Source organism: Mytilus californianus, unplaced genomic scaffold (genome assembly GCF_021869535.1).
Source record: "Mytilus californianus isolate M0D057914Y unplaced genomic scaffold, xbMytCali1.0.p SCAF_3, whole genome shotgun sequence".
Taxonomy (NCBI): Eukaryota; Metazoa; Mollusca; class Bivalvia; order Mytilida; family Mytilidae; genus Mytilus; species Mytilus californianus.
The window spans coordinates 126,113,724-126,126,914 of record NW_026262679.1 but is presented as its reverse complement, the minus strand read 5'-3'; the positions used below and the strand labels follow the sequence as shown (position 1 = coordinate 126,126,914).

The 13,191-nt window shown below is 33.6% G+C and overlaps 1 protein-coding gene across 1 annotated transcript; it reads right to left on the bottom strand.

Moving 5' to 3' along the window:
* Positions 1–10,340: 10,340 nt before the first annotated feature.
* Positions 10,341–12,760, bottom strand: LOC127733623 (zinc finger protein 510-like). The gene has a single exon (XM_052242943.1). The coding sequence runs from the start codon at positions 12,639–12,641 to the stop codon at positions 11,388–11,390; it is 1,254 nt and encodes a 417-aa protein (XP_052098903.1). The 5' UTR covers positions 12,642–12,760; the 3' UTR covers positions 10,341–11,387.
* Positions 12,761–13,191: the final 431 nt, after the last annotated feature.

The window sequence follows — 13,191 nt, the reverse complement described above, 5'->3', positions numbered from 1 at the left end:
AATTGTTACATGATGCTGTTACGAAGTCTCCCAAACAAAGCTCCCATAATTAGTCATTCCCAGGAAAGGGGTGGGAGTGACCCCAGGGGATTCGCCTTTTATTTCATTTGATTTGTTTTATTGTCCCATACAAGAATATATATGGTTTCGGGGTGGGGATCTTGACCGTTTACAAGTTTTCAAAAAGAAGGGGGGGGGGGGTGACCCCTGTGGACTTCATCCATATTTCATTTGATTTGTTTTATTGTCCCATACAAGAATATATATGGTTTATGGGTGGGGATCTCGACTGTTTACAAGTTCTTAAACAGTAAGGGGGTGGGAATGACCCCAGGGGACTCGCCTTTTATTTCATTTGATTTGTTTTATTGTCCCGTACAAGAATATATATGGTTTCGGGGTGGGGATCTTGATCGTTTACAAGTTCTCAAAACAGGATGGGGTGGGGGTGACACCCAGGGACTCCCCCTATATTTCATTTGACTTGTTTTATTGTCCCATACAAGAATATATATGGTTTAGGGGTGGGGATCTCAACTGTTTACAAGTTCTCAAACAGGAGGGGTGGGGCTGATCCAGAGGGACTCCCGCTATATTTCATTTGATTTGTTTTATAATTCTGTGATCACTACTGAAAACCGCGTGTGTCTATCACTTACTGTTTTCAATTCATAGTCATTTGAAAATTTAAAAAAAAACAAATCCCATAGGGTTCTATAGTAAATCCCTCCCTTCAGTTGGCCCCTCAAAATACCCCTAAATAGACCTCAAGAAGAAAAATAATAAGAACTGAGCATAACAATAAGTCTCCAAACTTTGTTTGGAGACTTAATAGCAAGTAGTATAATTACGAATTTTGTTATAGTCCGATTTTCTGATGCCGATTATGTAATAGGCCGAGTTTATTATAGTCCGAGTTTGTTGTGGGCCGAGATGAGATACCGGGATACTTTCGATACACTCGGGCTTTTACGTCTTTAATAAACATTGTTATAAACCGTAGTAAGCGTCGAAAAATGTTCATTCATGAACTATTTTAAACACGGTATTTATTTTCTCTTCAACCGAAGGACGGGAGGAAACCCTTGAAACCGGGATTATAGTACTCCCGTTGATATGGATCTCACGCATGTCTGGGGAATACCGATAAAAGCATAACGTAGTAACTGCTGACTCGTGTAGATGTGTATTGATTTTACCTTCCGCGCAGCGCAGATCCGCGAAGTAGTGTTTGTGATAGCCATTTTCAAAATGAAGTTGAATTATTTGAATTATCGATGAATATTCAGTATATTTAATTCAAACTGTAAGCTAATCAAAATAGAAGTAACTCAAAATTTCAAAAGCATCTTCCTAGAATTAGTTGTCAAACACCAGTACTACATAATCTAGGAGTAGAACACACATCCTAAAGTAAGATAGTCTGTCACTTCCGGTTTGAGGCCGATGCCTTAGGAAAGTTTTTGCTATAGCAAGCTATAGCAAACTTTCCAAAAACCGCAATTTTTATACGTGTGCATGCAAAACAAATTTCTTGGCAGAGTGGTCTAAATACAGCACAAACAACATTTTCCAAAAGACCAAAAAAGGGAAAAAGTATATTTTAACAAAACGCATTTGACTAGCTGACTGCCATTGGCGATTGCCAAATAAACGGATCATCGGATCTAAACTGTTAATTTAATACCAAACAGAAAACAATAAACTTGCGGAAAAGATGGTATACCGCAAACAAAATGCGCAAAAATTAGTACACCATATCCGGATTTCGACAATTAATGTCTCTTCAGTGATGTTAGGAATCGAAACGGTATTTGGTAGGCCATATAATTTATCTCAATTTATGATAGACTCTTGAATTTTATATATATATATATTATTATACAACTCGTCTAATTATATATATATATACAATGTCCATTATAATCTTTCTGACATTATTTAACTAAAAAATGCTTATTATGTTTTTAGAAAAGAAAACATTGTCGAAATTCCGTGAACAACCAGATTTCGCTTACACTTCGTAATATACACTGGGGCCACACTTGGGAATGACCTGCCAAATGACATTCGCAAACAAACCATGTTAATTTAGAAACGACCATGTAAACTCAATGATCCTTTGAATACATTTATTCTTAAAGGTAATCAATCTAACGCCGTAGTAAAATCTATAAATATTGTTTTATCGGTACTAACATTGGTTTTATTTTCTAAAAAAATAAAACATAACTAAATATACATGGCCCAGTTATGATTACTCATGATCCTATACATCCTGTAGATACCGTTTACCTATATTTTGGCATTGCACAAGGTCATGAGTTTCTCAGACTGTTTATGACGTCTTTACACTAAACTCGTTGGATGTGTACTGATTGATACTTTAGTCTGGGATAACATGATTTATTTATTAGATGTAATTAGCTTTGAACTAGCTTTTTAGTAACTGTGAGATCTCCTCCATCGTTGCCTTGTGTCTATTGTTTTTATGTTATTTTTTTTAGCTTCGGTTTGGGTTTTGCTCATTGTTGAAGACCTATGATTGCTTATATTCACGTCATTTGAACTCTGGATACAATGGCACATCTCCTTATTTTTATATAGTTTAACAAAGTTCAAAAGTTCGATTAAGAACTGAAGTGGTAGCTCTTGCAGATGTAACTCTTGCAAATCTTTTGAATTCAATTATATAGTTATTATTTGATGTTTATTGTTTAATAATGTGCTTCTTATATTTGATTAATGTATATTGCATGTGCTATTTTTATTGTATACTTTGCTTAAGCGTCCGTAAAACTTTCAATATGATGACTTCAGCTTTATTCTTTTTTTTTTTGCAATTTAACCAGAGCCCCATCTCGTATACTACAATATTTGAATCTTACACAGTATCTATTCGATATCGTTTTCGGGAAGGTACATTTGCATTCCTGTAATCTCAATATATTCTTTGGTACCAAGCTTTGTATTTATGGGAAAAAACGACTTGAAGTGACAAGGAGAGGCGAAAAAGACCAAAGGGACATTCAAACTCATAAGTCGAAAATAAACTGACAACGCCATGGTTAAAAAAAAAAAAAGACCAAAAGATAAACAAAACAGTATACAAAACACAATATAGAAAACTAAATACTGAGCAACACGAACCCCACCTAAATCCGGGAGTGATCTCAGGTGTTGCGGAATGGTAAGCAGACCCTGCTCTACATGTGACACCCGTCGTGTTGCCACAACTATCTTAGTGGTCTCAAACCAGTTGATGCATTATTATTTTCTGTACGGTTGACATTAAGCTCATTGTTGGTCAGAATTATTATCTGATCCGCAACAGTACTTTGTTGTGACTAGTATAGTTTGAGAAAAAAAAATGCGGATAACATATTTGTGTTTTTAACCTTATCTGAGACCGAGAGATTATGATTCTTCTTAAAAAAAAAAACCGAATTGGGATAAACTTTCTGAAATAGTGTCAAGAAGTCATCAGTGATCACTTTGTTTTTACTGCAGATATCGATCCAGTGCCTCTGTCTTCAAGAATATATTAACCTTATTGTTGAATAATTTTGTGTAACGATATGAGAAGAAAAAACCCAACAAAAAACAAAAGTTCCAATAAAATGCTGTTGGCTAAAACAACGTCCATACTAAGGGGACGACCATTTGATTTTTTGGGAGGGGTTTTGAAAATGAATATCCTGGCCTATTTAAACATCTATTCAAACATTTTCATTTATGAAGAATTATGACAAACGAGATTTCTTTCTTTTCTTTTTAATAATTTTGCTCTTGTATTGCGATTGGCATCTTCTTATGGGGTCTACATTTCTCAGTTGGTTCGATGAATAAGTTTTGAAGTAATGTTTCAATTTTTAAATGAACATAACAGCTCTTATAACAGAGATATACCATTTTTACTGATTTATTTTAGTACACAATACACATTACAACAATACATAAGATATACTAAATGGTATTTAAAATACAAAACTTCACCATTAGATGACCCCTCAAGGTTTGACTGAAATTCTTAAGTCATTTACCAGAGCACATATAGGTTTTTTGCATTCATTTATCCATCAACATTTTTGTATCGATGTAAATGTGCACAAGTGTTTGTCATTACTAGAAATATTGAGAATATGGTTTGTACGAACAACTGACTGTTAATATACAAACTTCACCCGTATGCATAGAAAATGAAAGAATATGGAGTAAATGTACATGGGACAAAATCGCACTCAATACATAGTAAAAATAAATAGTTTATCAATGAACAGGAGTATACATTTCTCAACTCATACGATATTCAAGAGCTTGCAGCTGCTACTCAGACTCTATAAAACGTCATCGGTGTTTGAGCCAAAAAATTAATGAGCCATGGTTTTGCTATTTACTTTCAATTCCCAGTTTACTATCCACAGCGGTCACTCTCTGTATAATATATCAGTGACCGCTGTGGATAGTAAACTTGGAATTGGTAGTAAATAGCAAATACAAGTTATTTCTAGTATATTTTATTTTCATATGATATAGAAAAACGCGAAAATAATCAAAATTGATAGAAAAAAAAAAATAAAAAAAATACGGATTCTGGAAAAAAGGGGGAGGGCTTACAAAAATTTTCCTGTCCCCAAGTACCTATGGTTTCTGGCGCAGGTGGGTCCCGAAGTGTGATTCGAATACAAGAGAGTTTTTACATTGTTGTTTCTTTTATTTTTGCCCTTGTATTTATATTTTACTTAATTTTTACTTTACCAAGAAATTGTATACTATATATGGTATGTACTATCAACAACAAAACCTTTCTTATCGGCGTCCTTGTCAATTTACTATCAACGACTAAACTATTTTTTGTTTGCGTCTTTGTCAAATTCACTATATACTAGCCTGCAGCACCTTTTTTGTTGGCGTCTTGTTGACGAATTGACGAATAAAATTCCTCTGACTTAACTCGCTTCTACCAAATCCAACGATAATTTTCATTATACATTGACATCAAAATTTGTCAAACTAATCATCATTCTAAGGTTTATGATAAACGAGACAACTTTTCCTTTCCTATTGTTAATTTTCCCTTCCTTAGTGGCACTGTTCCATTAGATCCTTGATGCACTTTATGAAGTGGCGTTTATGATTTTTCCTTTTTCCTTTTTTTTTGTTGGTACAATTTATGCGACATTTTTATAAACAATACAAATAATCTGTTCTAAGATAGATAACTCTAAGTAGTATAGACTACAAGAATGTTACACATGATATTACAACAATCCGTGTAGTCAACTGATTTTGATTTATGGGTCATTAGCTATAAAATTCGTAAGGGTTCCGCGGAACCCAGTGTCTCGCCTACTTTTTCTGTTAATCGCAGGCTCAACAAAAATGAGGAAGTAAATCAATAAAAATATTCCTCCTGATACTATCTTTTGATTGTAAGAAGCTTCTGTCCAAGTTTGTTAAAAATCCAGGATAGTTTATGAATCTAATAAATGTTTAAAAACTTTAACTGCAGACTGAATGTAATGTAATGTTAACTGGAAGAAAACAAAATTTCCTTCTAGATACTAGCATTTGATCATAAACAAGCTTCTGTTAAAGTTTGGTACAAATCCAAAATAGTATATTAAGAAAGTTATTAAAATTTTAAAAACTTTAACCACAGAATGAATGTGTTGTTTCCTGACAGAAAATTTAAGTCCATTTAAAAGTAAAATACGGAAAAAATGGATTTATTATTTTACAAAATTTCCTTCTAGATACTATCTTATGATCATAAACAAGCTTCTGTCCAAGTTTGGTACAAATCCAAAATAGTATATTAAGAAAGTTATTAAAATTTTAAAAACTTTAACCACAGAGTGAATGTGTTGTTTCCTGGCAGAAAATCTAAGTCCATTTGAAAGTAAAATACGCAAAAAATGGATTTATTATTTTACAAAATTTCCTTCTAGATACTATCTTATGATCATAAACAAGCTTCTGTCCAAGTTTGGTAGAAACCCAGGATAATTTAAGAAAGTTATTAAAATTTTAAAAACTTTAACCACAGAGTGAATGTAATATTTCCCGGCAGAAAAACTAAGTCCATTTATAAGTAAAATACGGAAAAAATGGAATTTTATTTTTACAAAATTTACTTCTGGATACTATCTTATGATCATAAACAAGCTTCTGTCCAAGTTTGGTAGAAATCCAGGATAGTTTAAGAAAGTTATTAAAATTTCAAAAACTTTAACCACAGAGTGAATATTTGTGGACGCCGCCGACGACAACGACGCCGACGGAATGTAGGATCGCTATGTCTCGCTTTTTCGACTAAAGTCGAAGGCTCGACAAAAATTGCCGTTAATAAAAAAAAAAAAAAAAAAGAAAAAGAAAAAAGAAAGAAGAAAAGAAAAATAAGAACTAAATCAATTAAAAAAAATCTAAAATTAAAAAAACGCCTGTCAAGCTGGAATTAACAATGCTACTTTCGATTCATATCACAAAACAAAAGCCCCTCATATATCAGTATGAGACAGCAATTAGAAGATTCATATCTGTCTCAGACTGATATATGAGCGGATAGAGCTTTAATTCCTACATTCTTTAAGTTTTAAGACCTTATTGCTCTATTCTATTATTCTGTATTCTTAGTCTATTATTCTCTATTCTGTAAATCCGCATCCTGACCCCCATATATCATTTCATTGAACTGTTTCTGTTAGTGTCCAGTATCTTTATGCCATTATTTATGTGTTGTCTACAAAGGTGTATTGCTAATTCAAAACCACAATATAAAGTCATTTATGAAAACTTACGGTCCTACATCCTTTCGATACTATGACTTTGTACTTATATTTTGGAGTTGCTCAAGGTTTTCGGTTGCTTTTATCTGACTGTTTATGACGTCTTTACACTTAATCCGATGGATGTGTACTGATTGACACTTTAATCTGGTAGATTAAAATTTGTCTATTAATTGTAATTGGCTTTGAAACTATAAGTACTCCCAAATCGATAATTGTGTTTTTGGTTTTTATATTATTGTTTTGTTTTGTGCTACGTGTCGATTTGATGAGTCGTTGGTTGTTGTCTGCCTTTAAAAGCTGACTATACGGTATGGGTTTTGCTTATTGTTGGTGGTCGTACCGTGAACTATAGTTGCATACAACCATGCACGTCATTTGAACTTTATCCCGTATTTTACTATCAACACTTGATTGTATCAGAGTTGATAAATTCATCCCAAACAAGATATTGTTAAGTATGTTGTATAAAAATAGAAAATAGAATATACAGTGCAAACAATGAAAAAAAAATCCAAATTCTGTACCCAAGCGCCTGTGGACTAACTATTTTCACTCGCCCCTTTTGCCTATCTAGATCATATGTCGTTTAAATTATGATAAAACAAACCTATCATTGTTGAAGGCCGTACATTGACCTATAGTCTTCTATGTCATTTGGTCTCTGGTGGAGAGTTGTCTGAATGGCAATCATAAATTATCTTCTTATTTTTATACTCACAGTACAGCTACCATCAGGATAAACACTATATATAAACAATGAACATGAACAAAAAAGGCAGCACATATTTTGGAAAATCATGATTAAATTATTCTCGCCACGACAGGAAGCTAGCTTCTAGCCGTAGATGTCGGTTAAATACTTTCAAATTGAACTCGTTCCTGGAAGGAAACTCTGAGGAAATCTCCCCGCCAAAAGGGAAATGCCAGTTTATAATCACACAAAAAGAAACCCAAATACGGATTATCTTGGAAATCATCAGAGGATCACAAATCATTCTTTCTATATTGTAGGTTAAAATAATCATAGTTTTTATAATTAATAAATCTACTTATTCAAAACAAATCTTTATTGTATTTTAAGTTAGATGAAAATCCCATTCCTTATACTAATTAAGAGTATGATCTGGGTTTTTTTTCAGTATACGAGAATATTTTAGATACAGCATTACTTAGTATTGTTTTATACTTCTTTATTTGTTGTTTAAAAGTTGAATTGGTTATTGATATCAGATCCGATGCATTACATTTGTGCGCATTACCATTACATTTGCGCGCAAAAATCATTACGTTTGCACGCAACTTTTGATTATATTTGCGCGCATTCTTTACAGGTAAACTCAGGTAAATACAGGTAGATTATACCTATTTATTTATTTAACTATTATTTTCGAAGAGATCATTGCATTCTTGTAGTCTGTTAGGTTTATTCACCGACTTTTCTATAGGCTCGAGACGATTAAGATCTTGACATGTAGGGTCTAAGGACTTGACAAGTTGTTTGCTGTTGAAAACCACGGTTATCCTCTAAATGTATTTTGTTGTTATTTTCGTCTTGTCGGGTCGTTGTCTCATTAACGTTTACCCATATCTTTTTTACACTGAGAAGCTTTAAAATACATGTATAGTAGTCAAAGAGTCAAAGGACCAAAATCTCCTGAAACCCAATCCTATAATTGTAAACAATATTAAGTCACCTTTTATGTACAGGACGACTATCCCAATCTACAATGAGCGAACATATGGTGTTAAAATTATGTCTGATTGGAGTAGTTCTGCGAGGTAGTTGATGTCTGACCATATTCGACATAGTAAAGGTAATTAAACAAGGGACCCAGTGCTTGAATGATTTTTGGCGGGATTCGTGTTGCTCAATTTATTGTTTCCTGTGCAGTGACTGTTGTTTGTCTTTACGACGGTATTTTTTTCCCACCACTGTATTGTCTGTTTTTCTTCGAATTGTAGTTCTTGATTGACCCTTGGTATCTTTTCCATCTTGAACAGTATAATATTCATGTCTGAACACAACTAGATCAATACAACTTTAGAATCATTTATATTTTCTTATTTTATTTTCATTCTATTTTTTAACAAATAATTACCGGTATTAAAACCAAGAATGATTTATTATCAATGAACGGTACTCTGTCACTTCACTAAAAAGTTGGTAGGTAATTTCAGATGACACTATATTCTACCAGAAAGTGAAAAAAATCTACAAAATTGCTTGTATAATTACTCTAAGTTTTAATGATTTACTTATTTAACCAATTCTTACTTATAAAATGATGCTGAGACTATAAGGTGTAACATATTGTAGGACTAAAAAAAGAGCTAACAAATATTTCTAGAGTTTATATATGTATACATTTAATTGAGAGTAAAAAAAAATGAAGAATTCTCCTCATTTTGCAATAATATGTAAAGAGCAATTAAAAGTTCCCCCAACTTGACAGCTGAGCCTGATACCTACAAAATGAATCTTTTATATAACCTAAAGATTTTTTGTATGCTTAACGTGATTATATACTAGTATAATGAAATAATAGCTTCTTTAAAGAGCCTTAAGATTGAGTATAAAATTTTTGCATTGACAAATAACGAAAATATAACTGAAGACATTGGAGTATATTCAGACTAAATAAAAAAACTTTAATTCTCCAAATAATTCAAATTGATAATATAAAGAAATTTGATCATGAACATTTGATTGAAACAGGTGACTTTTTTCTTTTCTCTGACGGCCTTTTTAAAAAGATTTGCTGAGCCAAGTCCAGCAAGCTTGTAACATAATACTGTACACATCCAACGAATCCCTAACCGCATTACACGTCGCTAAAACTAACAGATTTATGCATAGGTACTTGGGGACAGGACAATTACCTTTAACCTTCCCCTTTTTTCATCCAAAATCCGTTATTAATATTATATATATGATATATCAGTGACCGCTGTGGATAGTAAACTTGGAATTGATAGTAAATAGCATATACAAGTTATTTCTAGTGTAGTTATGTTCATAAAAATACAGAAAAACGCGAAAATAATTGAACTTAATAGAAATAAAAAAAAATAACGGATTTTGGAAAAAAAAGTGGGAGAGTTAAAACAAAATTGTCCGGTCCCCAAGTACCTATGGTTTTTAAGAATAAACTATTAGATACAAAAAAGTAAATAGTTTCACAAGTTTGGAGTTAATCTTAATCGTCACAATATAATGAAGATGCAGTGTTTAAAACAACATGAAAATTCAATTAAACAGTATTATCTTCACGTTAATTGTATCCACTTTTGTAAAAGTTTTATCATTGATGAAACCTCAATTTGTTGTGAAAGTATTCAAAATATCCCACACAAATCACAACCTCCCACACAAATCACAATCTCCCACACAAATCACAATCTCCCATACAAATCACAATATCCCACACAAATCACAATATCCTACACAAATCACAATCTCCCACACAAATCACAATCTCCCACACAAATCACACAAATCACAATCTCCCACACAAATAACAAAATCCCAAACAAATCACAATCTCCCATACAAATCACAATATCCCACACAAATCACAATATCCCACACAAATCACAATCTCCCATACAAATCACAATCTCCCATACAAATCACAATCTCCCATACAAATCACAATCTCCCACACAAATCACAATATCCCACACAAATCACAATATCCCAAAATTTCCCACACAAATCACAATCTCCCACACAAATCACAATCTCCCACACAAAAATCACAATCTCCCACACAAATCACAATATCCCAAACAAATCACAATATCCCACACAAATCACAATATCCCACACAAATCACAATCTCCCATACAAATCACAATATCCCAAACAAATCACAATCTCCCACACAAATCACAATCTCCCACACAAATCACAATCTCCCACACAAATCACAATATCCCACACAAATCAAAATATCCAAAACAAATCAAAATATCCCACAAAAATCACAATATCCCACACAAATCACAATCTCCCAAACAAATCACAATATCCCACACAAATCACAATCTCCCATACAAATCACAATATCCCAAACAAATCACAATCTCCCATACAAATCACAATCTCCCACACAAATCACAATATCCAAAACAAATCACAATATCCCACACAAATCACAATCTCCATCACAAATCACAATCTCCCACACAAATCACAATCTCCCACACAAATCACAATCTCCCACACAAATCACAATATCCCACACAAATCACAATCTCCCACACAAATCACAATAACCCATACAAATCACAATCTCCCACACAAATCACAATCTCCCACACAAATCACAATATCCCACACAAATCACAATCTTCCATACTTTTTCAAAGCAAACTATCAATCTCGCAACACATGATTGAAAAAGATTGAAATTGCGACTCAGAAAATATAGTTTTTGTTTGTTCATTATCATCCTTCGTAAAATACTGGTTCGTAAAATTGATTCTCTAAACTGAGACGTACAACAAAAAAAGTATTTCAGGTTTCATTGTTAGCCATCATTCTTTACCGTGTAGTTCTTGTATATTTCTCAGCACTAAAACTCTCTGGGAAGCCTAAATAGTTTGACGCCAGTAATGTATTTTCATATGGGTTTGTAGAGTCGAATGTTGGAGATACAGTTTTCCACATACGGGACATTCAGACTGATAGGAAATTTTGTGCGTCTTGCGATGAGATTGTAAACGATAGTTCTCGGGGAACCGCTTCCCACATTCTTTACATTCATAAGGCTTATCACCTGTATGCATCCTCGTATGTCTCTCTAAGTCGTACTTCCGTATAAACTGACCTTCACATGTCGTGCAGTTATAGGGACGTTCTAAATAATTCTTAGGACTGTATAGCTTCTTGCCTTTATTACATTTATTTAAATCAGTGTAGGCATGCAATTTGGAATGTGATTTACGACGACCACTATTAGATGATACGGTTCTATTGGATCGATCACAGGTTGACGGTTTCATGTTGCTACCAACACGTGTTGATCTCTTTTTAATGTTTGGTCGATGTGGCACGGCACTAACAGGAGCTGACAGCGCGGATATGGTTGAGACAAACGAATTACACGTAGATAAATGTTTTTTGTTTAAACGCGTAGAAATTGATGTTTGTGTGTTGACATTAGCTGATGTTCGTGACTTATTAAAGCCACCAGAGTTTGATAGTGAGGCTGACATAATTTTAGGGTCAACTGGAGGTAAACAATGTGTTGTCTCGTGGTTGAAACAGTTTTCCGGAGTTGCTGACCTGATTTTAGAGTCAACAGGAGGTAAACAACGTGTTGTATCGTGGTCGACAAAGTTTTCCTGAGTTGCTGACATGATTTTAGAGTCAAATAGAGGTAAGCACTGCATTGTCTTGTGATCGAAGATGTTTTCTGGAGTTGCAATAGATCCAACTGTTGGAAGTTCAGGTATGTTGATGAAATCAGAAGTTGTAAAATTCGTGCTGTTGATAACAGAAATTGATTTAAGGATACCGTTGGAGCTAGTGGTAGACGGTTCGGATGTGTTGCTCTCAACAAAAGCTGATGGTGTTGCCGTTTTAGCAATGCCAGTAGACCTTTGTATCGTATTGGCGATTACAGTAGTTGACGTAAGTGTTGTGTTAGGAACGATAGAACATGTTTGTTGAGCCGTGCTTGTTGTGATAGAAGTTGCTGGTAGTGTCAGTATGTTGTCAATATTAGTTGATGATTTAACGTTTTGACACCAGTCATGTATTTTCAAGTGGGCATATAAATTTGAATCATGGGAAAACTGTTTCTCACACATAGAGCATTTATATGATTTTGTACTTTTACTCATGGGAGTATCTGAAGAAACACTGTACAAACATTGTTTGTTTTCACAACATTTATACTGAAGTCGGAAATGATTGTTCAATGCTGAACTAGATATATACTCTTTTCCACATATTCTACATGTGTAAGGTTTAGTCACTGTGTGTACTCTCCAATGTTGTTGCAAATGACCTTTACGACTGAACTCTTCGTTGCATTTAGTGCATTGATATGGTTTGATATTTTCGTGCGTACGTAAATGACACATCAAAGAACTTTTTTGTTTAAACGTACTGGCACATTTACTACATGTATAAGTTATTTCCTCTTTGTGTGTTTTCAGATGTTTTCCTAATTTATCTTTGGAACCGAATGTTTTACCACATTCAATACATTGATTTAGTTTGTGACTGGTGTGGATTCTCTTATGAACCGACAAATTAGATCTCCATCTGAACCTCTTTTCACACAAATCACAATCACATGGTCTTTTATCTTTGTGTATTTCGGGTTGCGAATGTGATGCAGGTCTGTTATCTGTGAATGAACATCGTTGTAACTGATTTCTTCTTCGT